Source organism: Platichthys flesus, chromosome 13 (assembly GCF_949316205.1).
Source record: "Platichthys flesus chromosome 13, fPlaFle2.1, whole genome shotgun sequence".
NCBI classification, from domain to species: Eukaryota; Metazoa; Chordata; class Actinopteri; order Pleuronectiformes; family Pleuronectidae; genus Platichthys; species Platichthys flesus.
The window spans coordinates 15,449,945-15,476,386 of NC_084957.1; the positions used below are offsets into that span (position 1 = coordinate 15,449,945).

Genomic DNA, 26,442 nt, shown 5'->3' on the forward strand with positions numbered 1-26,442 from the left:
TTTGATCCAGACCATCATGAGACCAAACAGTCAACATATGGCGAGGAAGAGGCCCCTGAGGAAGAGGCACCTGGGGAAGAGGCCCCTGTGGAATACACACCTGAGGTGACATTCCAGTCCAAGGATGGCAACTTGCTCTGGTATTCGTCCCCCCAGGACAGAGGAGGCAGAACAAGAGGGGAAAATATCATTAGGATGTCACCAGGGCCAACACGGTATGCAACATCTCGTGTGGATGACATCAAGTCCAGCTTCCAACTCTTTTTACCAGAGTCCACTCTCCCCCCAAAACAGGGGCAGAAACGGAAGAGATGCAAGCTATGTGCCCCTAGAGACAATAAGACAAGTCTTACATGTTTCAAATGTGATGCCTACGTTTGCAAGACACACTGTGACCTGATTGCAAAATGCCACTCCTGTGTCTGAACACACACACACACACACACACACCTACACACACACACGCACGCACATACACGCACGCACACACACACACACACACTCCACCCCACGTGAACCCCTTTCAGACTGACCATGTGTCCTCTCTTTCCCGTGCTTATGTGCCTGTCGCCCTACGTGAACCACACATGAATGTGTTCATGTTGATGTTCTGATGTTCTGTGAATTTGGTCTCTGTTTTGATTTTTCTACAATAAATGTTAATTTTGGAATACAACTTTCAATTTCTGTGTCTATTCACTGCAGTTATTCATGTAACCAGTAGTCTGAGACATTGTTTACAGGTTAAAAGGGAGTTAAATACAATTTGGTGACGATCAATGGTTTTTGTGTTAATGTAAGGGCAGTTAAAACAGGCCGGTCAAATTTGACCGGGAGCACCAAAGTAAGGGGGGAGAAACGAACACGACACAAAGGTTAATCACACAAATCAGTGTGTTGAGTAAACCATTTCACATTTCATTTCTCATTTAAATCGAGGCTATACAGAGAAAACACCACTCTAAAAGGTAAGGTGGAAGAAACGTATATGTTAATCATTGCTTTATTAATTATAATCTACTTTGTTTCCTGCTGAGTTCAAAGCATCTGATGAGTCTTATCAAAATCCAATTATGTTAATTTGGCAACTGATTACATTTGATGTTAATGTTAAAATTAATCTCAATCGGTCTCTCTTGTCCCTCAGCGTGTAAACACTAATATTTTAGAAAACAGCCGCTGGATTAAAAGGATTGAAGCCTGTGTAATCTGAATTTAAAGGAGTGAAGCAGAAGGAGGTCAGCTTCACTGAGACGAAGGTTTTCATTTATTCAGTTTTGGCAAACAGCCGAAGAGAGTAAGGTTCACTCTCAGGATGAATCATGTTGAGAGAGTGTCAGAGCTCTTTGTGTGAGTATGTTTACATCTCTTATCCAGGACATAGACCCCGGCCAGCTTCATTATTGACACAAAACAAGCGCGCCTGAGCTGGACTCAAGAGCTGCTCTCAGCTCTCTGAAGTGTGCTGCTTCAAATCATGTGAAAAATGCTGCATGAATGAAAAGCCTCAGTGTCTGTGCTTTCTATCAAAGTCCTCCCCTGGCAGTGTCTAGAGGAGACATAGAGAAATTTGTTTTAGTTTTTGTATCCCGGTTTTAAAATACCTACAACATATTTACAGAGGTGGCGTAGTGGTACCAGAAGCAGCTCCTGTGTTACCTCTGCTTCCAGAGTTCAAGGATGGTTAACTTGTTCAGGCCCAGAGACCGCTGCACCAAAGCCTTTGTATAAACTGTCAACATTTCTTATTAAAAATTAAAGCATTAAGAGATACTAATTGACAGCATAGACAAGTAGGATGACTAAGAAATTAACATATAGTTACACAAAACAGTGAAGGGACAAGTTAAACAATGACCACAAACAATGCTGTTGTGTGGGTTATTGTCATTTTGTTTCTCTTTCAGTCTCAGTGTCTCTCTCTTGGTTGGGGGGCCATGTCTGTGTTTAGGGTCCCATTGTCCCCACTGTCCCAACCTTCCATGACAGTAGGTTATTTGAACTATATCATTACTGACATTTCATTTTAGAACATTTAAAGGTGTTTATTTAATATTCGTTTATTACACAGGATAATCCTTGTGACTAATCATCGTGTAGAGTGTATTACTGCAGAGAATATTGGCTCTAAATATGATAATTTTTTTCTTGTTTTATTTTGTGCCTCAGTCCTTTGAAAACCGGCCCCCATTCACACTTGTAAATCCCTTGATATCAATTTTTTAAACTACACATGTTGCATGAGTGGTAACATGTGCAGACTGAGTAGATTGAAGTTATCAACAAAGCTCTAGTGTTTGTATGATTGTGTGTGTTTGATAAGCTATGATAAAAAATTTCCAAGGTACACACACATTATCACACACATTGTTATAAAATAAAACAGCTACACAAACATTCAAGTATGTGACAGATAAAAGGTATTAATATCAAAACAATGATCTCATAACAATTTCAATGCAAATGTGTGAGCCCAAAAAAAAGTTGAAGTATGAAGAAACAAACAATGGGGAAAAGTTTTATTCATATTAGACTTTGTCATTCCAAAGTGAAACAAACCTCTTATCAAATTCAGTAAAACCCTGTAGAAGTAAAACCTTTGAAATTCTGACCTGCTTAGTTTTAAAACAGCATAAATTACAAAAGCAGCAATATTCTCCCAAAAATGCAAAGGTTAAAAATAATGTATAAAAATATATGATCTGAATGATTTGTAGCAACTAATTTAATCAGATTTGTGTCATTTATTATTTTTCACCTATACACATTAAAAAAAATGTCTAATAAAATGTCTGATATGTATGATTAAGAATGATTAAGAATGTCCAAAAGTAACACCAGTGAAAATAACTGATATTTGATCCCCTAGCTGTGTTTGTTTCCAGGACACACACATTTTAAAGTATTTATATTAGAAGATGAAGCCGTTAATAACGTTTTCTTTATTCAAAAAGTATTTATTTAAGCAGTGCAATTCAAATCTGCTGGCAAATTCAAGGTACAGTACTTACATACAGTACAATATCAACAACAGACAACCACACAAATACACAGTGAACCTGAGTTGCAGTATACTGACTATGAAGACTGTAGGAAAACAATAAGACTATGGTGTTCTGCTTAGTTTACAAAAGACCATTGGCAGAGAATTAAAAAAAAACACGTCTTGGCACTGATATGAAGTAAAAACAGTCACACAACGTTTAAAAAAAATCAGATAAAACAGCTGTACACACCACATACATATTGTCTATATGCCACACATGCAGAAATACACTGGTTTAATAAATGCACTTGAGTAAAAATGTCCAGTACGAACATAAACATCGGCACATGCTGCTTTATGCACGTTTCTCTTCCATTCATGTTGTTTTTCTCAGTGCAGTTACATCAGTAAGAGGAGTCAGGCGTCATGTGGCGGGTGGCGGAAAACAGTTATCCCCTCCTGCGTCGCAACAGGACGGTTTAAATGAACGGACTGGCAGTGCTGTGCAGATGGAGGCTGGGAAACCTTGTCACACAATGAGTGAGTCCCTGCTCGGTGCGGTGCTCTGTTAAGGAAGACACCAAGAGCCACACGATTAGGAGGCTTCGCATTCATGCTCATGCGAGGTTAGTCCAGCCGGATTTCTGAGGTATCAAAGATTTATTACAGGTTATAGAAGTCATGCAGCTCAAGCCTGGTTAGTAAAAACTGTATCACTGATTCCACACGTGATTGGGTAGTGAGCCTGAAAATAAGCGAGGTAACACTGTGATGGTCGCAGATTATACGAGTTCAAATGTGAATGTGATCGTTTCAGCTTCACTTCTCATTCATTCAATTCCTTTTTGAAAGACATATGTTAAAGCTACCTATAAGCAAATCAGATTCAGTGTTAAGACCATATAACTTTCATGTACATTGCAAAAGAGACAGATTATGTACACAATACTGTGAAACATTCTGAAATGTTAAAGCAGAGACTGGTGCTGTTCTCTTTTGTTCATACTGTCAACAAAAACCAATGATGTCTCTCAGAACTTTTTTGACTTCACTTACCTCTCTGATGTAGCAATAAGTCTATACCTTCTGATCTTTAAAAAAAAAAAAAATTTGATAGACATCAACAAAAGTCCCTACTGGATTTGAACCATGGGTGTTCTAGTTAAATGGTACCACTCTTAAACACTTTAAGAGTGACATTTTTAGCTTAGCTCAAAGATAGGAAGCAGGGCAAACTGAAATTCTTAGCCGAGCTTAGCTCAATAAGAGTGGAAACAGTAAATCTCTTAAATTAGTTTAGCAAAAATACAGGAAAGAATGAAACTGTTCGCCTAACTCATCTGAAAGACAGGAAGTAATGGCCTTTAACCTGTCTGTCAACAATGAGTAACACACACAATCTCTGTGAGGTCCAAGGTTTTCCTGTCTCTCTCTGTTTTCTTATATATTAAGTACAACCACAGTGAGATACAGATCAAATAGGCTAGAGTTTAGTTTCAGTTTCAGTTAGGTGCCCCATCTCTTCTCAGTTTTTCTATAATTCTTTCACTTGATATTCTTCTGTGTTTGTGTTGAAGGACAAACAGAGAGCAATCATTGGTGAACCAAAACTTGAACGAACTGTGAGTGTTCACGTGAATCTTCAGACATAATGGAAACCCCTTCTCCCTGTACTGATGTGGTACAGTGAATAATTCCACTCATGGCAATTGTCTAAAGGAGTAGTTTAACTGATGTGTTTTTTTAAGAGATTACGGACAATGATGATGAAGAGAAAAGGTTAATGTCAAGTTTGCAATACAATTCACTGCCTTTTCATGGGATTTGTTGACAATTAAAAAACTATAGAATATCACCAGCCGCATCCTGTAACTATTTACAGTATTCAGAGGCTCCTTTCCTGAGGAGCTGAAGAGGAAGGAAGTCCTTGTTCCTGCTACAAATAACTCACCAGGTTTCGGCTCCTCTCCTCTCTGCCCGCCTGTAGTGTCTGGGACATTCCCTGTTGGGGGCGGGTGTAAGAGAAAGGCCTCGTGGCGTGTTCAGTGGCTCTGTATCTGTCTGACCTGGGAGGTTCTGCAGTGCGGTACCGGTCTGTGGATGGGTCAGCCCTGCGGTACCGCTCAGCCTCCCGCTCAGAGTAGGGAGGCAAAGGGTCATCCTCTTCTGGACGGTTGCTAGGCGACCGGCTGTTGTAACTATCGCTGCCTTTTCCTCTGGAGCTGCCTTTGGAGGGAGTGTCACTGTCCTCGTCCGTCCTCCCAGCGCCTCGCTCCGCTCCCCGCCCCCTCGCCTTGCTCTCCAACATGTTGTTGAGGAGGGCGTTGTCGTATCCTCTGCTCTGAGGTGGCTGACACGGACGATCACTGTCCCATGTGTCCCGTCTCTTCTGGGGTAATGGCGAGGGGCTCCTGCGCCCCCAGCACTCATCCTCCTTTTTGTAGGAACGCCTTGGAGGGCTGTAATCCCGATCATACGGGCGGTACGGAGGCTCAGCCCGTCGACTGTGGGAGTCGTAGGAGTGAGCAAATTCCTCCAGCTCGTCCAGGGAGCCGGTGCGCCCTCTTCTGCCCAGCGTCTTTCTCTTCAGGTGCTCTGAGCGAGGGTTCCACCTACCAGCAAAAGAGCACATACAGTAACTCAGCCCACAGTGACATGGGGGTTACACTTACATCACAAATTCGGTCAGCAAAATAACCTTGAAAACTGTATACATGAAGAATAAGCCAAGAAATAAAATCAAACAGTAAAACATAGTAACTTCCCAGTCACCCCAGGATTGGTGATTGGGATGGAGGGGATAAATGTTGCAGAAAGAGCAAAGAAAGATAGTGTGATGGAGGCAGCAGGGTCCCTAGTTGTGGAGGGGTTAATGAATGAAGAGAACGGCCTTGAATTGAATCCATGTAGGTCAGGGAACTGCTGAATGTGTTGAAAGACTGGTTTGGTTTTTGTAAGTGTTGGTAGATAAGCAGCGATATGAATACACAGTCACTATGTTTTCATCAACAGCATAATTCAGATTATGCTGAATAGGACATTATGATGTTTACTTGAGTGACTAATATAATTAATATTCATAATGTCGATAATCTGATTATGATTTACATCAACATTGCTACCTACTTGCGTACACTCACACCCAGAGCATATGTTGTCAAGCAGTTGTAAAAGGCCATATGTTGATGTTGCAAAATGCTTAATCAGACTGTGTGGGTGAGACTTAATCAGGTTAATATCGTAATATTGTGTCCATTGAAGTAAATTAGAAGATTTTGTCCTGGCTGCATGTGAGGAAATTTAATTGATAAGATCTGGGTGGTGTTGCTGAGGTTGCTGTCAGGATTACTGCAGGATTGTAAGAGTGTAAGGAGTAAGGCAACTGTAGGTGGTTTTTTGTGAAGGATTATGGGACAATAATCGTTTATCACAATTCAGATTGAGAATATTGGCTTGCATCTATGTTCTAGTTTCAGTGAGTCAGTTAGTCAGAATGGGTGAGCTGCAGCTGGACATCATCAGCATATAAACTGAAAAAAATACAGAAAAATTGAACTATAAAGCCACATATTGTAGCCTATGTTCAAACAAGTATAGAGCTAATAACAACATTTCACGGGATCTTTACTCTCTTCACACATGAGAACACATACAGACACAATTACACTGGCTATATCTTTTGGGACTGCACCTTCGGTCTAGTTCATCATCTGAGAGGTGTTCTCTGTCCCGTCTGGGCCCTCGCCTCTGTGTAGGTGGAGCTGCTCTCACTACTGACTGGACATCGAGATCTGCGATGGGCGGGAGCACCTTCATCTGGACCGTCTGATAGGTGTGTCTGAAGTCTGTTGTCCCACCATCGTGCAGAGAGCTCAGTTCTGATAGGCTCCTGGCTGTGAGCACAGATGCATCAACCCAATTTCATCATGAAAATTATTTTTCAGGTACACTGTGAAATGTTGTTATAAAACATTTCAGAATAAGAGGTGGTCAGGTAGAAGTACTAAAGAGGTGTGTTAGAGAGGAAGCATGTTGCAAACTATATACTGTTTAGTATATAATCCCGTCTTCGGATAACAGCTCACTTTGGATTACTGAGGCCAGATATGTCTTCAGTGACTTAGCGCTTTACTATATACTCCACTAGGAGGTTATGCTTTTACGGTGCAAAAAGTACTCAACTGATTTGCACAAAACTTGGTGGAGGAATGGGGCGTAGTTACCCGTTAATGTTTATCTATCTAAAATGGCAGATCGAGGAAGAGCAAGAGAGATGTGTGGAATTATTTGGCTATACTAAGTGTCAAGTGACTTGTTTTTTGAGTTAGAGGTCAAGTGTCAGGACCCTTAACTTAAAACCGGCAAGTGGTGCTGTGCACAACTCATCATCTACCTGTCGAGAACCCACATTTAAATAAGAAACATTTGAGAGCCCATGTTGGTCCTAAAACCAGATTTGTTAGGCTTGTTGATGATGTGTTTGTGTCTTGAGACACCAGAGAGTGATTGTGTTGTTTTTGAAAAAACCTGGTGCAGTTAAAAAAATTCTAGTTGGAATAACTCTTCAAGAACTTGCTCCACGTGCCTAAGACTATGTGTTTTGGTTGTTTAAATCGTCCAAATTCTTTTCCTGGAATTTTTTCAAATCTCCTAAACGCTTTACGAGTAAAAGAAAGAGGGGCTGAACATATTAACATTCCTTTTTGAAAATGAGAAGGTCTTAGAGTAAGATGTTATGAAATGGATGTAAGGATTACATGAGAATTAGTTAATTGACACAAACAATGCACATAACATAAAAAAGACACTTTGACAAACACACACTGTCACACCACCACACAGATTTCAGAGACTGGCCTCATCTGTGCAGGCTTACGTTTGCGTGCAGCCATCTTGGCAGAGGGAAAATGAGCCAGGTCCTGCTCTATGTAGTACAGAACTTTCGATGAGTCCTGGCCTTGACTGGCATTCAGTCGATAACCACTGCGCACTGTGGATGTGGATACACACACACACACCCGTACACACAAACACACATCGTGACAAACAGTAATCATGCAACAGACGCTTGAATGGTTAATACAAATTCTTACAATGCAAAAACTGAGACCAACAGAGATTAGATGTAAACAACAAACATGCATGTGACTGATTGGACATTCCTGTAGTTTCCACGACAGACATGAGGATGAGGGTTAGTGAAGGAGGCGGTTACAGAGCTTTCTAATATCTAGGAACCACATTGACGACACTCACCTGGCGCCAGGTTATGCTCCACTGAAGGGATGGAAGTCATTTTTGGCTCCATGTGGGATGACGGGGCAATAGGGACCACAGTAGGGACACCAGGGATGTAGTAGGGATACACAGGTACCTGGGCCTGTTGTCCACCCTTTGCCATCTTCCCTGCCTCATAAACTGCACAGGATTACAACAAAACAGTAAAACTACAGTAAGGCCATTAGCCCTTAGCCCTTAGCCTTTCCCCTTCGATATGCGTGTTCATGTGTAGGGGTAGGCTGTCCCCAAACCTGTTGGTATGGAGGGGTAGAGCTAATGCTTAAGAGTTTATAGCCCTCGAAACTCAGAATGCCTTGCAAATCACCAGCAAGCTGGGAGTGAGACCCACAAATGTAGTATTTTCTCCAATAATAAGGATTAGAAATGTTCGATGATGATTTTTATATCTTAGTTTAATTTCATTTCAATGTATTGTGGTCATTTTTTTCAAAAAAAAATTGCGAGTGTTAGAATGTAAACAATCTTATTTTTTGCATGATAATCCCATATTTTCATATCATTTTAGGGTGTGCTATTGATTCATACATGAAATAATGCAGAGCATCCAAGCTTTTCAATTTCAATTGTAATTGATACACCAGCATTAGCATAGACGTTTACTGTATATTATAGATTTGTCAGTTCAGAAACTGCAAATAATAGCATTGGTTTATTTAAGATCTCATCAATGTTATTACAATCAAATCGAATAACATTGTCAATTGGCAAGATAACCGCCGAAAACAAGGGGTAGGGGTAGGGCCAAGGGGTGAAATGGGATTGGGGCTTAACCTGCCGTCAATGACACAAATAAAGAAAGATAGTCATGTTTTTAAGTAATTCATTCAATTGTTTTGTTACTTACGGTGTCTTGGACAGCAGCAGGTGTCAGGACAGCAGCAGCAGCTGACGTAGCAGCAGCAGGAGTGAGGACAACACTGGCACCAGCAGATCCCCATCAACAACAGGAACAAGACGCTGCCCAGGACTACAGATCCCACAAACGCCCACTCTGGAATAGATACACAAATATAATATATATATATATATATATATATATTATTTCAGGTGCACAGCTCCTCAGTTTAACTTCAACTGTTTTTTTTGCCCTTGATTTAACCTCTTTATTTTAGCATTTTGACAGCATTTCACCAATGTTGTTTCGGTGAGTACACTGCCATCATAAACGATAGACTTGTTGGCCAAACTTGAATTTGTATTAATTAAAACTCTCATTAAAAACCATGTTATCTTTCTGTTTCTCTCCGAATATGCGTCCAAAGCCACAGAGCACTTAAATAGTAGACTTCAGCAGATCTCTAGGGAACTCTAATTGACTCTTATCCATCATCACATCTCTTAAGTATCCAGACTCTAACAACACACTTCCTCAGGGTGTGCCGTAAACCGAAATCCACTCGAAACCTCTCGCTCAGTAAACATGCGTCCCTTGTGAAATTCAAATTATGCCCAATGTATTTCTTTATGTTGCTTCAATAACCTACAGACTATCTGTATATTCAGGTTGGGTTAGATTTTGTAGCTGGTAATATTTCCTCAGTCAGTCAATGTTTGTTAGTCAAAGTTTTGATTAGGCTGTGAGAATTATACATTAGGCCGCATTAGGAAAGCTAGAAAATGCCAGGAAATGAGACATAAGTGCAAGTGAAGTGCCGTACCTGGCATAAACTCCACATCAAACTCAGGTAGGAGATCGTCCCGCTGACCTGTCCTGCCTGCAGAGAGAGGGAGAGCAGAGGTGAAGGCCGGCAGAGGAGGCAAAGCAAGAGTCAAAGGGTCAGGCAAATAGAAAATCTGGCAGCAGGGTGAATGATTAATGGCCATGCAGTAATAGAAGGGACTAACTTATGTTTAATTAATGTAGTATGAATCTGTTTTAACAAGATTTGGTGAATTATCCTTTAAGCTGCCCTTTCTTTAAGATCTATGAGGTCATGTCACATTTTTAGCCTTGTTTGCAGCATGACTATCAGTAGGTCAGTCCAGATATCTCAACAATCATTAAATCAATTGCCTTTCAGTTTTGTACAAACATTCATAGTCCTCAGATGATGACTCCTAATGGCTGTAGAGTTGCACTGATTTTTCCTGTAGTGACAACATGTCAATGTAAGCAGTTTTAAGTGAAATATCCACCGGTGCAATTGCTCCAGACATTCATGCTCCCAATAGGATGAACTGCTGCTGGATCACTTTGGTGAACCTTAAACGTTTCTTCTAGCGACACCATCAGGTCAAACATTTCAAGACCTAATTCAGTCTCTGCAAACATATGAACATGAATAAAGGTTAGAGCTCAAAGGTCAAACTCATTTTACTTTGAATCTAAATTTAGGAAGAGGCCTGCAGTGCCTTGTTTCTGTGATGAGGTGCACAACAACCACGTGACCTCTCCACAGCACACGAATGAATGCACATGCTGATGTATGTTGCGCGCAAACAGACACAGACACCATCAAATTGAGAGGTGCCAACAATGTGGGTGAGGACCAAGAGGGGGTTTTCGAAACTGGGGCATATCACGATTCTAGGGCAACAATTTACCACGGGAGTTTGTCTAAAAAGGTTGTTCAACGGGTGGTTGTGAAACAATGCCTCCTCTGTGCTTCATCTACAAGATAAACAGGTCAAAATGTAGGGAACCAAAAGAAAAATGCAAAAAAGAAAAGAGACAGTAGGCATTTGTGTTTCTAATGTGTGTTTATCATGAGGTGGCGATAACAGACTATAATTAGGAGTAAAGACCAGTCACTGATTACAGGGAGACTTTATAACACTACAGGCAGTTTCTATGGTGAGTGGTGCTGAGTATGTGGTTTCCAGGATCATGGTAAAATAAAATGATATACTTCTCCCTGATAAAATAAGTAATCTTGCTTCCCTGGCCTGGCACACTCATCTACATACCATGAGGCTCAGTAACACTGAGTAACCTGAGAGAGCGGAGCAGCTATGCAGGCCTGAGAGGGAGGGAGGCAGTGAAAGATACAGGGAGAGCAGTAAAGGTCGAGGAATGAATAATGGAGTGCACAAGAAGATTTAGCAATGTAATTCTATTGAAAAATTAAGCCAGAGATTAGAGAGACTGGGGGAGAAGAGGCAGGACAGGTTGGTGCTTTAACGCTTCATCAGTCGGATGAGAAGGTTGAAAGGGGTCTTTGTACAGTTGTACGGTATAAGTACAGTTGAAGCTAGTGCTGAATGCTGGTAAGTTTGGCTTAGCTTAGTTCAGCTTGAAGACTGAGAAAATCAGTGGTTTTATGGGAGTTTATGTGCTAAACTAATGGAGGACTAAAAAACAAGACGTAACATATTAATGCTTGAACTTTAGAGGTACTGATATTGGTTTTAACTAGTCATGTAATGATACAAAACGGGGTGAAGCATCATGTTTGACAGTTGAGACTGACTCATAATTAGTTGTAGTGCAACTGCTACTCCATCCCCGATCGCTATTGTGCCGACTCTGGGTTCAAATGTGCAAGATGGAAGTGTTCCTATCCAGGGTAGTGTGGCTTCATTTCTGGATGCTGGAGACATCGAGATCCATCGTTCATCTTTACATACAGTCTATGGTTTAACCCTGTTTTCCCTGTTAAACTAACCTGCTCCTGTCAGGAGGTTAGTTTAGGAAACATAAAATTATTATCTACTGCTCAGCCCAGTGAAAACTTCAGGAAATGCTAATCTGGCGCTGAAGTGTTTTGACCCACTGTCTAATTTTTACTTTGACGGTGCAAAGTGGCAAAGCTAAGACAAAATCTAGACAAAAACCCAGAGTAGTTTTGTTATTCGCCGAAGTTTGACCCCCCCTTCTCTCCTGTGAGCTGATTATAATCAGATTAGTGCACGGTGGAGAAAGATAACATGAAAGAACAAACTTAAACACCAGCTTATCATGGTCAGTTTTGACTTTAAGGAAGAAATCTCTTTTGGGTCACGTTCAGATCCCACTATCATGAGAGTTTAGAGCCTCAGTTTGCTCCTTTTCTTTGTCTCTCTTCTTTTTTCTTCCCCTCTCTTTACGTCTGCTCCAGCACCAACCCTTAACGTGCGCCCGTCGGCTGTGAGAAAGACCGTCGCCATGGTAACGGCTTAAGGAGTGGCTTTGGCAACAATGGTCTCCACAATTTCTCTGGACCCGCTCCTTCAGGTTTCATTAACAGTAGATGGTGAATCTCCGACCTTTAGCACCGAAACATTAGCTGTTCAGTGCGGCTTCGAGAGCTCTGTTTAATCATTAATCTGCGGCGCGCCTTTACAATGGGCAAATACAACACACCCAAACATAAACGGTTGTGCAGCTGGAAATATGACCACATGGTGTCACAACTCTTACATAAATATTGTTCGACTGACTTAAGATGAACAGTCCAGTCCTGCCAACCTGGCTAGCCAATTGAGTCCGTGAGCTGCTTTCAGACATGCACTGAACTCCAGTTATTTTCCTGGAATAGAGGGGCCGTTTGTGAGAAAGCAAATGTCAGAGTCAGTTGCTCTGGACATTTCCCACAACTTTTCCTTCCAGCCCCTTAGAAAAATGTGAGTGAAAACACATGTGAGAATATGACAGGAGAATGACCGGCAAGTTCTCAGCGAGCAATGTGGTGTGTTTGGATATCAACTCGGAAAGACAACGAGATTCAAGAGCTGCAACCGGAGTTGATGTTTTGTAAACAAACAGGATTCATATCCTGCCTCCTGCGTTCTCTGCCCAGACGCGATCCTTAGCCTGAATTCCGGACATTTTCCTGTTGATGTGAATCTGTCTGACCCAGACAATCTCCTGCTGCATTCTTCATATGTGAAAGGCAAACTCTGGATAATGCCCAGACCCAATTGTCTGCACAATTTCTAAAGGTCCATGTCTGAAAACGATTATTATTATGAGCTGCACAACCCTGATGTTCATAATGCACAACTGACTTTAGACCAGCCAACTCGGATAAACATTTAAGCCCGTCATAGAGGATCAGGACCGTGTCCATGGAAGCTGATGTAAGGACACTTTAGGACAAAGGCAACAAATATACTTTTCTAAAACCTTAACTAATGTATAAAAAGGACACTAAATATGCAAACATATAAACATATATAAGGACAACTGTTGTCAACCGATCATGATCTGGCTCAAACAGTTTGTGCTGTCATTCCTTTCATTGAAGAGTTAAGCACAGACATACCAAGCACAAGTAACTCCAGCTGGCCCTCGTTCTTCCCCTCCAGATCGTCAGCAATAATGACTTTACAGAAGTACACTCCACTGTCGCCCCACTTCAGCTCTCCGATCCGCAGGTCTGCTTCTGCACAAAGACAGGAAGACAAGGTTAAAAGTACTGAAGTCAAACAGTGTTTAACCGCTGCATTTTGTAAATTCAAATGTTCCTCTGTGGAGAGCTGACATCTGTGTTAATTTATGAATACATGAGAGACCTGCAATTTGACACGTTGAACATTTCTCTTTTAATCTGTTTTTTAGTTTATCTAAGAAGCATCAAAGAATTTAATAAAATGTGACAATGTTTTGTCAGAATCAGAGTTTAAAGCCCTTCTAAATCTAAATTAAACTATACTGAATGATGAGAGGAGCCGCCTTGTTGCATGTGGGTTGTTCCACCAGCACTTTTGGTTAGAGGACAGGTGTTATGTCTTGATAAGGCTTGAGGTTTAAAATGAGACATGAACACGTGTGTTAATGCCTGCTCTATTGTAAGACGAGGACAAAAGGCGTTTATTTAGAGAGCAGGAAACACAAAGCAGTGTCAGCTATGATTCCTGCTCAGGGATTAATCTCAGGGTGCAGTGGTCAAACAGCTGCAGTCTTTCTTTCTCTTTAAATCGTATATTTCTCTTGGAGGATAAGAATGATGACATTACTGTTTACGATGGAGATGTCTCTTCCCTTGTAGTGCTCAGCCAGCGTCATGGACGCTCCCTGCGCCGAGGCCACGACCCGAACCGTGCGGCCGCTGTCGGAGCACTCCAGGTGGGAATTGGCTCCGAGATCGGAGGCCTGCACGCCCAGACTCTCTGGCAGGGTGAAGGACTCTCGTGTGCGGTCTCGACAGTAGGACTTGTACCACCATTGCACCACCGGGGCCTGGTTGGAGGCCGTTTGGTACTGACATGGGAGGACCACGGACTGGAAGAGCATCCCAAGCCGCTGCTTCTCCCGCACTGTGACATGGACACCATCACACACATACACTGACGCAGACAAAACAAACAGGGAGAGAAGATGATAGATAAGTGAAAGTGAAAGTTTCTCCACGGTCTAGTTCGATAATAACTAGTAATGTCTTCAAACTGCCTTCTTGCCTAAGGGTCATTAATGAACTAGTAATAAGTCATTTTTACAGCCCCGGGTTACCAGTTTGTATTCATAAATATTCATTCATTACTATTATTATCATAAATTAATTAATTCCAGTCATTATTCATTCCAGTCCTGCATAAATTCTACCATCCTGGGGACCATTATGTTCCTGTTTTTCTGTGTTTTTGTTTTAAGGGATCAAATTTCAAGGTTCAAGTCCACATTTTTGGTTAAATTGTTTATACTGCCTGTATTAAAAAGAAAGAGCCTACACAAATTGAGAGTATTAAAGTATAAACATAGATGAACATGAAGTATCCTGAAAAGAAAAGGTTTACACATATAGTGCACATAGGCAAACATAACATCCAAAACGAATAGTTTTAGATGTAGAGGCTTATATCGGCAGATTTGTTTCGTTCAGGGTTTACTCAAGAGACCTAACTTCAAGAGATGCCCACTGGAAGTATCTACATCAGACTGCCGAGAGTTCAGATTAGCTTTTGATTTCCTCCACAGAATGAAGAAGGTGGATCTTGCTAACTTTAATTAGGAAGGCATGTCTTCTCAGCCGATTTGAACAGCAGGCCCAGCTACCACCGTTTTATGTTATTTTGCAAGGTATTACTAATATATTTAGTCAAGGCTCATTCATAACAATGTGCTGAACAAAATATCACAAGGCTGTATTAGTTTTAGCTGAGTCTAAAAGGACAAAAACACTTTATAGACTGTAGGATGATGCACGTGATCACATCTCAGTTGCTGCACAAACAGCTGTGTACGTTTTTTGTCTGCAGAGATGCTTCACGACCACACTTCACCTGGGACAGTAATATCCGTCATATCGTCAAAACAAAATAAAGGGAGATTAGGTGTGTGCGAGGGAGGGGGGCTCCTCTGTTGCTTGGTACCAGGGTCAAGAAGGTTAAATTCCAGTGTGTGTGGGGGGCTGGGAGGCCCGTGGAGAGGCAGGGGGTTGTCATCACAGAGGGAGGGGATGGAGACGCTGGTGGGTGTGTTCTGCGAGTCATATTAGCTCTAGGTGGGGCAGGAACTCGCTCTAAACGTTTCCCAGCAGACAGGAAATCAAAACAAAAGTCCACTAGCGTGAGTCTCCTTCTGACCAGTAAGAGAAACGTATACAGTGTGCGTTTATCGCCTTTATCTAGAATGCTATATGCTTCTCCTAGGTTCCCTCTAAAATTGGAGAAAGTCGGTCTATTTCCACACCACCATCGCACTCCAGCAAACTCTAACTTTCATTATTTAAAAGTTGAACAGATTAGTCGAGTTAGTCGATTAATGGATTGACACAAAAACCAACTAGAGTAGTGTGCATATATCTGCCAAGGCCCAATAGTCCCCTTCAATTCAATCAAGTAGCACCAAATTTCACAGGCTCATGAATATCAGTTCTCTTAATACGCCTGGGGTTTTTCATCAAGATACATCAAGGGGATATTGTCTCAATGTAAAATCCATATTTGCATCAAAATGTAATGGGTTTTTCCCTGACTAATACGGCTTCCTTCCACTTAGTATCATAGTAAACCGTCCCGTTACTTTTGTGTTATCTTTTTCACAAACAAACAAACGACCAAATGCACGGACAGGGGTGAAAACACATCCTCCTGTTGTGATAATTATGTCATTGTTTAGTAAATAAAATAATCAGTTATCAAAATTGTCTCTGATCACTTCTGTCTGATTGAGAATCATAATGAGTCTCCAATGGGAGTGTTTTTCCTCCATGACACACTAACCCCGGTCAGCATCACTAGGTTGCTGATTTCTCTGACGAATAGAGAAGACGGTGATTAAACCAAATTAATTTTACAGGATGAGAGAACGGGGGGGGGGGGGGGGGGGGGTCCTAAATTCTTCCCATGAAAGAGCATTGCTCTTCCCTTTGTTGTTTTTTTTCATGGGCCAGTCCATTGTTAGGGCCCCCCTCCCTCTCTTGTCCCACTTGAGGAAGGGAGGAAAGGGGGGGGGGGGGTCACGGATCCCGGCCAATGGGAGAGCCTGGCCTTATCCAGCTGGGTGCGGGCAGGCCAATTATCTGCTAGAGATTTAAACCAAACCGTTGCCCCATGAATGCCATGAGTCTGAGGTGAGAGGAGGTTTCGCAGAGGCAAACAGTGACTGTTGGATGCATCACCTTTAACTATTGTTTACACCGAGCTCACATCAGGTGTGACTCACTGTAGGTTAATGAACAGGTTGCACAGACAGCAGACAGTCTCCTCCTCCTCCTCTAGAGTAAAGACGAGGCCTCAGTTCATAGCGGTATATTTCAAAACAGTGTGTGGTCACAAATTAATGTAGTCCAGGTCAAAGCTCTGTTAGCTCTCCTGATGCTTCTGCATGTTTCCTGAACACCACCAGACTTTTCCTCTGCAGAGCCGTCGGATTTCCTGCCTTTTCTGTGTCACGCATTCCTTCACATTGACTCAATGGCCCAACAACAAAAACAACACTGATAAGAATGAATATAGTCTTGATGTTTTATCAACGATTTCACTCCAGTGTGACACCAAAACTCAGTCTGGGAAAAGTGAACATTCATTTTCACGAGCGTGTTTCACCCAAATGTGTCATTGGGCGTCTTTAGACCTAATGTGCACTTTTTGAGGTGCAGATTTACAACAACTGGTGAACTTTATTGTTACTGGGGATAAGGCTGTTCCTACGGATTACTTTCATTTTCAATTAACCTGAAAATGTCTTTATTTAAATGATTATTTTGCCTAAAATGCCTGAAGTAATAATTTTTGATTCCAATTTTGAAAACACAACAAGAAATACCACAAGACTGGTCCACAGCGTAAAGAAGGAGGTACAGCACCCACGTAACATCAAACAAGTTGCTACTCAAACAAAGGCCTAAAACTAAACAAAATATTCAATCTACTATAAGAAATGTCAAAGAAAAGCATTAACATCTTTGTATTAGAGAAGCTCTGTCTAAATCAATGAATCAATTATGGATTATTATTAATTCTCTATTGATTCATAGCTACCATTGCATGAGTGTGTTGTGCATGTCTGTGCATGTGTTTGGTATAAATAAACGTACCTTAATGTGTTACAGGAATAATCATTTCTTATTATAATCATTGCATCCCCAGTGAAAAGTACACCACTCTATACAAATATAATATTACACTGTGTATAAACTTTTACATTGGACTAGTTTAGTATAAAGTAACTCCCCGATGTTCACTATTGTACTTCAAAGGTTTCCTGTACCTTAAGGCCTGTAACAACACAATATTAAAACACATGTGGAATATTGTTACCATGTAAGAATAGGTGATGTTTACTATAACTATACACAATATAAATCAGCACACACTATAAATCCAGGGATTAGCAGCTTTACCCAATCAAGCCCCTGATGTGTTATTAGTTCTTAAAAACGGAGGGAACCATTTCTGTAAATGATTTGCTCAATCTTATCTTATTCACACAAATGGAAATGCAAAAGAAAAACGAACAGTTAACTTGAAGGAAACCGTCTGTGCGGAGTAACGGTGCCTGGGATAATGAGGCGGTGAGTTTATAGGATCAACCTGTTGCGTAAAAAGGAGACATTTTAGCGAGGGTTAGGCGCTTTGTAGAATCAAAACGAGACTTACATGATGTCCCCAGTAAAACCGCCAGCTGGTATAAGTTCATTCTATTGTCCGTGTTAGAGTAAAGTGCACTTTATCCGCATGTTGCTCATCTCGTCGTGCCCCAAACTGCCGCTGCTGCAAACACAGGAGGCTCCGGAGAGAAGTAACGGGACTGTACCACTTCACACTCAGGAGGTGAGTCCCATCAACGACACGACAACACAGCACCGAGACCCAACCGCTTTTTCCGCACACGAGTCCACGACACCCAACAAGGAGGTTGGTGCTGTGGTTTACGGCTCTTTATTTCTCCCTGGAGCGGCTGTAGGAGCAGATGTCTGCGGCAGAGTCGACAGGTCTGCCCGGCGTGAGTGCGGAGGAGGGAGGGGGGCATGCAAGGGGGGGTGGGGGGGGGGGGGGTACTTGGTTGGTCGATTTATCGTTAATAATCATCACGATAAATGACACATTATTATTCATTTTTTACATTTAGAGTGAATTTTCCCCAATGAGTAGGTTGTTGATAGTTCACCCAAAATTGAAATTTCACTTATTATCTCCTCAGCACTATGCCCATGGAGGGGGTGGGTGAAGTGTTAAGAGTCCACAAAACACTGCTGGAGTTTCAGGGATAAACAGCATTGCAGCCAAATCCAAAATAATGGAAGTAAATGGGGACGATTCTTCCAACTTAAAAAAAACTATACAAAAACAAGCCTCAGGTGTGTCAAAATCGACTCAAAACGAGGTCATTTACACCATTATTTTCATCTATATGTATATGTATATATAAATGTTTATCAATCAAAATCAATAATAATTTACTTTAAAACCACAGCTCGGGAGCAAAGAAGAACATTAAAGAAATAATAATGAGACATTTTATCATGATAATTATCGATGTCTCCCAGCCCAACTTTCCTCTTCTTTTGGCATGTTTAAAAATGTATGATTTTTATGTATCATTATGTATTGATGTAACAAATTCCTGTGGGGTTCTGTTTCTATTCTGTACGTTAGTCATATTGCTGTGTTTTAGAATATTATTTAATAAAAAAATATCAGTAATTATTGCAGTATAATTTTCCTCCATCAATATAACAAAATATCATTATATATATATATCAATATAAATCGTAAGCAAATGTTTTTGCCAATTTTCTTTATTTAATTTAATTTGAATTAGCGCCAGCTCTTAAAGTCAATATAAATCATTTATCACACAATGTGTAATATGTAATTAATGTAAAGGATAAAAACAAATTCAAGTAAAACATAAATTCAACATAAACTTACTCACTTTGCCTCTAATCCAGAGTCATACGATAGAAAAAAAGATTTAATAAGCTTGGCTATTGACAGATCTTCATTACACACATAAAAAATGGCATCATTTTAAACCATGACTTGAACAGACATTTCCAATCAGATATAATGCAAAAAAAGTTCATGGAGTGTAAATAATATTCATAATACTCTACTATTTTTTCAATAATTACTGCAATACCTAGGTGTCCTAAGTGTGCAGGGTATTAGTCATTTATGAGATTTATGAGTTGTTATTTTTTTATCAAATACGAAAAACACTACGAGAGAAACAATACTCATGTAATAAACAATTTAAAAAGGAAAATATGTCTGTTTACCATCAGATTTGATTTTTATTTCCTCTTTGACTAATGTGATACATACAGCATGTTGACAGCACCTCGGCTAAGTTTAGGTTTAGTTAATGAATTCAGATTCTGTGTAATTAGACGAACCACATGCTCATGTTTTCTTTACCACCTGTTTTTCTCCTATATCAGGATACCAAGACATTATATAGTTTTTCTTTTTGTTGACTATTCTAAATATTGTATAGTTGCTATTGTTATATAATTTTTTTTAATTCAGGTCATCCTAAACTGGTTATAAATGTTAGCAAGCTGCCACTGGGGTGCAGAGCCAAAACTTGCCAGGTTGATATAGCAACTCAGACCTTCAACCATGTTAAACCAACCAGGTTGGCTACGATGAATGATACTGGTCTTTAGAGAGCTTCAGTAAGAAAGGATTACTCATATCAGGGCCTGTGTTGATCGTCTCTATATTTCGAGCCTATTACGACCACGAGTCTCATCGAGATGATCTCGGCTGCCACGGTAATTATCACGTTGGTCGACAAGTCGATCTCGACTGCCGCCATAACGATCACGAGGCTCATCGAGTCGATCTCGGCTGCCGCGGTAATTATCACATTGGTCGTCGAGTCGATCTCGGCTGCCAAGGGAAAGATCCCGTTGATCGTCAAGGCGATCTCGACTGCCGCCATAACGATCACTAGGCTCATTGAGTTGATCTCGGCTGCCGCGGTAATTATCACGTTGGTCGTCGAGTCGATCTCGGCTGCCACGGGAACGATCCCGTTGATCGTCAAGGCGATCACGGCTGCCACCATAACGATCACGAGGCTCATCGAGTCGATCACGGCTGCCACGAGAGAGATCGGGTTGTTCGTCGAGTCGGTCACGGCTGCCACGGGAAAGATCGGGTTGTTCGTCAAGGCGGTCACGGCTTCCACTATGATAGCTAGGTTTATCGTCGAGGTGCTCTCGACTCCCACGATAGTGATTAGGCTTGTCGTCCCGGTAACGTTTAGAGTCGATGTCACTGCCCTTGCCACTGTGACTGTTTTGATCATCGTCAAACGTGTGTCCAACTGCTGCAGTGTAAGTGCTTCGTAGAGCAGCTTCTTTCTCTTCGTGCTGTTTGTGCTGCTTTGTCTCGCTGCTCGTCTCGTTGTCCAAGTACTGCTCTCCAGCCTCAGGAGCATCTCTGTCATAGAACTCCACTCCTGCAGGAGCACTAACAGAGACAAGCAGGAATACTTATAATCAATACACTATAATTGATGTTGCTGGTGATGGACAGAGGTGTAAACACACACGACAATACATACCCCTCAGCATACTTGTCCTTTTTGCCCTTTTTGCGCCAGCAGCAGAAGATAATGATCCCCAGAACCAGGAAACCAGCGAGGACTCCTACAGCTATACCTGCAACAGAGCCCTCCCTCATACCACCTGCAGAGACAGGAAGAAACACAAGGGTTTTCTCACTCACCCTATTTGACCACCATTTACAGCTACATTAGTCATTTTGAGTGCAAGTGTTAAACCAGAGTTGGTTTATAAAGATGGACCATGTGTCTACACTTCCTCCCATTGTGCAAAAATAGCCAAAATATATTTGATACAGGCAATGCCATCTCGTATCATCCTGCTGTCTTTGACGTCATATTGAGCGAGAGTGTGCAGATGTGACCTGGGTGTGGAACTGGTATCTCCCATCCACTAACATGGGGGAGGTGGATTGTATGACCTATACTGCATCCAGCCACCAGGGTATGATCAAGAGGATTTTACTTCTATGTTTGGGAGCTGTCATGTTATCCATCTTTATAAACAATCAGTGTACACGTGTGGCCTACACATACTAAGAAGTGTTTAAGCTGAGTTAATTGTATCTTTGGCACACTAGAGGGCAGCAGAATAAAACCGTGATAATATTGTTGATATATTTCCTTGTAACTTGTCATTAGGCATTATGAATTTACCAATGTAACATTGGTTTAATAGAAAACTGTCAATGAAAAATATCAGTTCTGGAATTACAAGTTAAAAGCTATTTTTCATTTACTTCCTTCAGGGAAAAGTCTGATATGTTACTGGATGAATGCTGTTCAATAACCTGCTGCTTACTTTTTTTCCCCTGATATTTGTTGCTGGCATGATGTAGTGTACATTGAGTTAATAAGAGCTTTTGTGATGAAAGCAGCTGCAGGAAATAAGGTTAAGGGACATTTGAGGGTTCCTTGTGAAGAGAGGATTATGCAAATAACGTCTTCACACTCACCAGGCATCACTGCTAAGGTAAAGTTGCAGCTGGCAGTACCGACTCGATTTGTCGATGTGCACGTGAAGATCCCTGACGTCTCTCTTGAAATATTGAAGAGAGATAGAACTCCGTCCTCTGCAACATAATGAGATGAAGAGTCATTTGTTCATTCTGACTCTGACGAATGAAAAATCAACTCTTGGGCCAGCGGCCAAAGATGTCTGCCTCAACGAAACATACTTTCAGTTGTCTTTGGTGGAAATGGTCTGGGAGCGTATCTGACATCGAAGTCCTTCCATTCATAGACAGGTTGAGGGGATCCCTCCTCAGACGAGCAGGTGAGGGAGATGTCGTTCCAGTACTCTGCTCGCCCATTTATGCTGCAGACCGGCGGAGAGGGCGGCACTGAGACAAAGCACAGAATGTCATGTAAAAACTATAACTCTATTCATTCAACGTGTTCATGGAGACAATGTTTGAATACATGCGTTCACTGCAGACAGATAACTAAAGTACGTCGGTGGTTAACTCTCACCCAAGACCAAAAGGGAAGTGGAGGCAGCTGTGTTTCCCTCGTCGTCATTGGGAATCAAGACGCTGCACTGGAAACGACGGCTGTCCTGTATTGTCACCTTTTTCAGTGTGAGTGTGCTCACATAGTTTTGAAGGTCGACCTCCAGAGTGGCTCGGCCTTCAAAGGCAGGTGCAATGTCAATAGGATTATTGATAAAGTAGGTGGCCACCGATTCCTGGAGATATAAAAACAAACAACAGAAGAGATCTGCTCAATTTAACATAACAATAACATATGTTTACAGTAAAATCAGTGGTGTGCAACAAGTCACCATGACACTGTGAGGTATAAGAGGGTACAGTATACAGTACAGAGTGTAAAGTTACATGCACTGAACTGAAATTATTTGTGAATGAAGTGTGGAACTGACTGATAGTCGCAGGGCAATTCGGAAGATTTAGGTCCAGCAAGCTCAAGAGTAATGCTGAGCTGTAGATCCGTTAAAACGAGAAAATTTATTGAGGAAACTTTTAAAATATGTGGAATTCAAAACAGAGTTTGGTGAATTTGTCACAGCAGCAGCTTATCGGTTCAGGAAGCTGGGGATCATTGGTAATATTCACCATCCAGTCGTGTTTATAAGTTCAGTGAGTGGGATACCACAGTCAGAGCTCTGGTCAATAAATTGATAGGCTTAGTTTTTATTTAGTGGCTGCAGAGGGCGCCGTTGCTCAGTAAAAGTTCAACACGTTTGTGTTGCTGGGTATTGAACGTTGACCCTTCAGTGACTCAACACTCCACAAGCAGGCAGCAAACCCCCTAAAATCCCAACTTTTGCCACCTATATGATGAGTTACCATGAAATTTGGTTGAAAAGTTCATTGTCCTCAGACGATGTATCTCAATAAGTGATAAACTAACCTTCCTCTTAGTGAGAGAGGCGGGGCACCATTTTCACTGAGTTAATACAATACTTCAATGGGCACTTGGAGGATTTTTTAATTCAGGACAACTTACACTTTAATAAAGATACTATTATCTCACTTGTTTGGAAAGAGTGTAAGGTTGAGTTTGCAGTGAACATGAATTTGTAACTTATCATGTGTATAAAGAAAAGGACGCCTTGATAAAGAAATAAACTGCAGTGAATAATCAGTTTCAGGAAGTGTCCATTGTCCATTTAAGGAAGTGATATTGTTATTTACTCAATACAATAATAGTCGGTTATATACTAAAATCCACTGTTTAAACGATCCAGTACCAATGAGTTATTAATGTATAATTGTATTACTCTGCTACTGAATCACAATATCTATTTGTCTTGGCTGGTTTTACATGCATGGCTTAAGTTGTTAAGTAAGTTAGTGATCCACAATGTTAACCGTTATTTTAGTGTGCGTTTTACCACATTATTTCTGCACTTAGAAAATGTATCGATTCCATATTTCTTTACAGGCAGTTAGTTTAAATTCTTACCATTGCAGCGTTGATTTTCTTGGGTTCGACATCCCATCTGAGGACAATTGTTTTGAAGTCGGTTCGGGCTGGTTTGAAGGAGCAGGTCAAGGCAACGTCGCCTCCTCTTGCAACCATGTATTCAGGCTCAGGAATAGAAACCTGTAAGCTCCTGCAGCAGGGCAGCACTGAAACAACAATAATACCTAATAACAGATAACCAGTCCCTGCCCTCCTAAGTTTGTAATTATATTATTTTTTTATTTTTGCTAAAATTAATGACATCCAATTTTGTGACTCAAGAGAGAAATTCTTCAAATCTGAGTTACTCAAACTACAACCGTTTATTGTATATAATATATATTTTACACATTAATACAAATAAATAAATTGCATGTTACAAATAGTTAAATCTGCAGATCTTTTTTGAGGGAAACCAAACCCTAGTTCCGGTTTAGTAGCCAGACATTAGATTAATGATTAACATGGACGATAATGGCACACAGGTGTGGTCGTTCAGAGAAAAGAGAAAGAATGAAAGTATGAAACCAACCTGTGAGAATCAGAAATAGCTTTCGCCATCCGACCTGCTTCTTTGTCTCCATCGCAGTAACAGGATAAAACCATCCAGACATTAAAAGATATCTCAAACTGATGGTCTCAGTCAAGGAGTGAGAGACGCCTAACCTTCACTGTGAACTCCCAGGTACAGAGAGGATGACTCTTCCAGGTTAAAAGTCAACAGGTACAGGTCACATGTCACCAGAGGGCCAATCATTGATGTTCTGGGTTTGTACCCTCATGTTTTAATGCACTTATTGTTAGTCGCTAAATGAAATGTAGTGAAATGTAGATAAATATTTTTCAAACTAAGCTATAGCTGTAAACAAATATGTGTTTTTTAATGTATTTGTTAAGAGATATATTTCCTCTTATTATGTCTCATATTAGCGGCTGTTGCGTGTGTGTAAACAGATAAGAAATTAAAATAAATTAAGCTATAGTTGATAATATAAAATGTCTTAGAAGCTGAACACATACTTTTTGTCATTTAAGTCCATAGGTATGACATTGTAAATGTCTTAAAAAAATATAGTAGTAATAACAATATTGCCAGTAATAAGAAATATAATCATATTTCACATTTTCAGAAATAAAGAAAGGTTTGTGATGGAAAAATGATTGTGTTTCCATAAGTAAGATATGCTCCCTATACATCGTCAAATATACAGGAAGAGTAAAAGCCTTAAGGGTTGTTAAAATAGTGAATTTAATGTATAACTAATGTCAACAACTAATATTAAAACGATCACGATATTCTGGAATTAATTACTCAGTTGATCACAGCCAGTTTATTTTTGTCTTCCTACAAAGCCAAGGTATTTGTGGACATTACAACAACTGGTGCTTTACTCAAATTGAACTGCAGGGGGAAGTATTACACAGAACACATGGAACTCAATCCCACACAAAGAGATGATCACTTGTCTCTAAATTCAGAAAATCACAGACAATATAAAAACATTATAAACGTCCCTGAGGTATAATGACCTTTGACCCTACTGCTTTAATTAGCACTAGTTTCTGCTGGTTCTGGGTGATTGGCTATTAATAGATAATAACAGCTACTATCAACCTTCCAAAAACAGGCAAACGTTAAATTAAAGGGCCTTATGAGTTCACACATTTAACTTGTTATTCTAGTTTTATTTAAATTTGAACAGTTTTACATGTCTTTTTTCCGCACAACTCCAGATACCTCTTGCATTCCGTTCGTATGGAACGATTTGTATGGTCAGATTAACCTGGTGAGGGGGCCCCAGGGCAAACATTAACTGCTGAGCCCTCATTAACCCCTCTCTTACCACCCTCTGTGCTGTGTGCATGAAGTCTGACCTGTTCTCATCCAGTACAGTAGACAATACATTCAACTCCATTACACGCAGGGACACATTTTTGTTAGATTTTCTTTGGTAGATTTTCTTTATAACCTGAAAATAATTCAAGTTATAAAACTAATCAGTGTTTGTAATTTTTTAATAAATGGAGTAAAACATGTCGGCACAGTCCAGTTGTTAACGTCCATCTTTGAACTGTTAGTCTGTTTCACTGGGTGAGGGAATCTAGTTAGGTGATGTAATTTAATGGTGATGTAATTCAATGGACAGTGAATCTCAATGGGTAAGATGCAGGAAGCGACTGGATTAGAAGGACACGTGTCTGCACCTCAAAACCCACCATATCAGAGAAGTGAAATTTCTTGGGTCAGGGGGAGGCCACGGACACGTTAACCAGTTTTTATAGACAGATGTGTAGAGTGGATGGAGTGAGCGAGATCTATGCAGCTGAAAGTAGTGTCAAAATCACA

General features: G+C 40.7%; 2 protein-coding genes across 5 annotated transcripts; both read right to left on the reverse strand.

Moving 5' to 3' along the window:
- Positions 1–2,922: 2,922 nt before the first annotated feature.
- On the reverse strand, positions 2,923–18,590 carry ildr2 (immunoglobulin-like domain containing receptor 2). 4 transcript variants are annotated; one of them, XM_062401861.1, is made up of 10 exons: positions 18,248–18,590; positions 14,165–14,494; positions 13,471–13,590; positions 9,946–10,002; positions 9,132–9,278; positions 8,243–8,404; positions 7,863–7,976; positions 6,678–6,879; positions 4,938–5,598; positions 2,923–3,551 (listed from the first exon to the last, which is right to left on the reverse strand). In XM_062401861.1, exons 1-10 carry the CDS (start codon positions 18,285–18,287, stop codon positions 3,516–3,518), a joined length of 1,869 nt encoding a protein of 622 aa, XP_062257845.1. In that variant the 5' UTR covers positions 18,288–18,590; the 3' UTR covers positions 2,923–3,515. The 4 variants fall into 4 exon arrangements, with proteins under 4 accessions (XP_062257845.1, XP_062257846.1, XP_062257847.1 ...); XM_062401862.1 differs by having other exon boundaries at positions 2,923–3,630; XM_062401863.1 differs by lacking the exon at positions 9,946–10,002.
- Positions 18,591–19,550: 960 nt separating this feature from the next.
- LOC133967791 (cell surface A33 antigen-like) lies at positions 19,551–24,775 on the reverse strand. Its single transcript, XM_062403448.1, has 7 exons — positions 24,628–24,775; positions 24,096–24,262; positions 22,641–22,854; positions 22,346–22,510; positions 22,124–22,240; positions 21,168–21,291; positions 19,551–21,073 (listed from the first exon to the last, which is right to left on the reverse strand). Exons 1-7 carry the CDS (start codon positions 24,707–24,709, stop codon positions 20,314–20,316), a joined length of 1,629 nt encoding a protein of 542 aa, XP_062259432.1. The 5' UTR covers positions 24,710–24,775; the 3' UTR covers positions 19,551–20,313.
- Positions 24,776–26,442: the final 1,667 nt, after the last annotated feature.

Excerpts from the sequence above, each read along its gene's own strand:
- ildr2 (XM_062401861.1), bottom strand. The coding sequence starts at position 18,287 with ATGAACTTATACCAGCTGGCGGTTTTACTGGGGACATCAT. Across the intron at positions 9,279-9,945 it reads TGATGTGGAGTTTATGCCAG|AGTGGGCGTTTGTGGGATCT; the intron begins GTACGGCACTTC and ends TATCTATTCCAG. Across the intron at positions 8,405-9,131 it reads CTGCTGCTGTCCAAGACACC|TTTATGAGGCAGGGAAGATG; the intron begins GTAAGTAACAAA and ends AATCCTGTGCAG.
- LOC133967791 (XM_062403448.1), bottom strand. The coding sequence starts at position 24,709 with ATGTCTGGATGGTTTTATCCTGTTACTGCGATGGAGACAAAGAAGCAG. Across the intron at positions 24,263-24,627 it reads GCTATTTCTGATTCTCACAG|TGCTGCCCTGCTGCAGGAGC; the intron begins GTTGGTTTCATA and ends TTGTTGTTTCAG. Across the intron at positions 21,292-22,123 it reads TACCTTAGCAGTGATGCCTG|GTGGTATGAGGGAGGGCTCT; the intron begins GTGAGTGTGAAG and ends CTGTCTCTGCAG.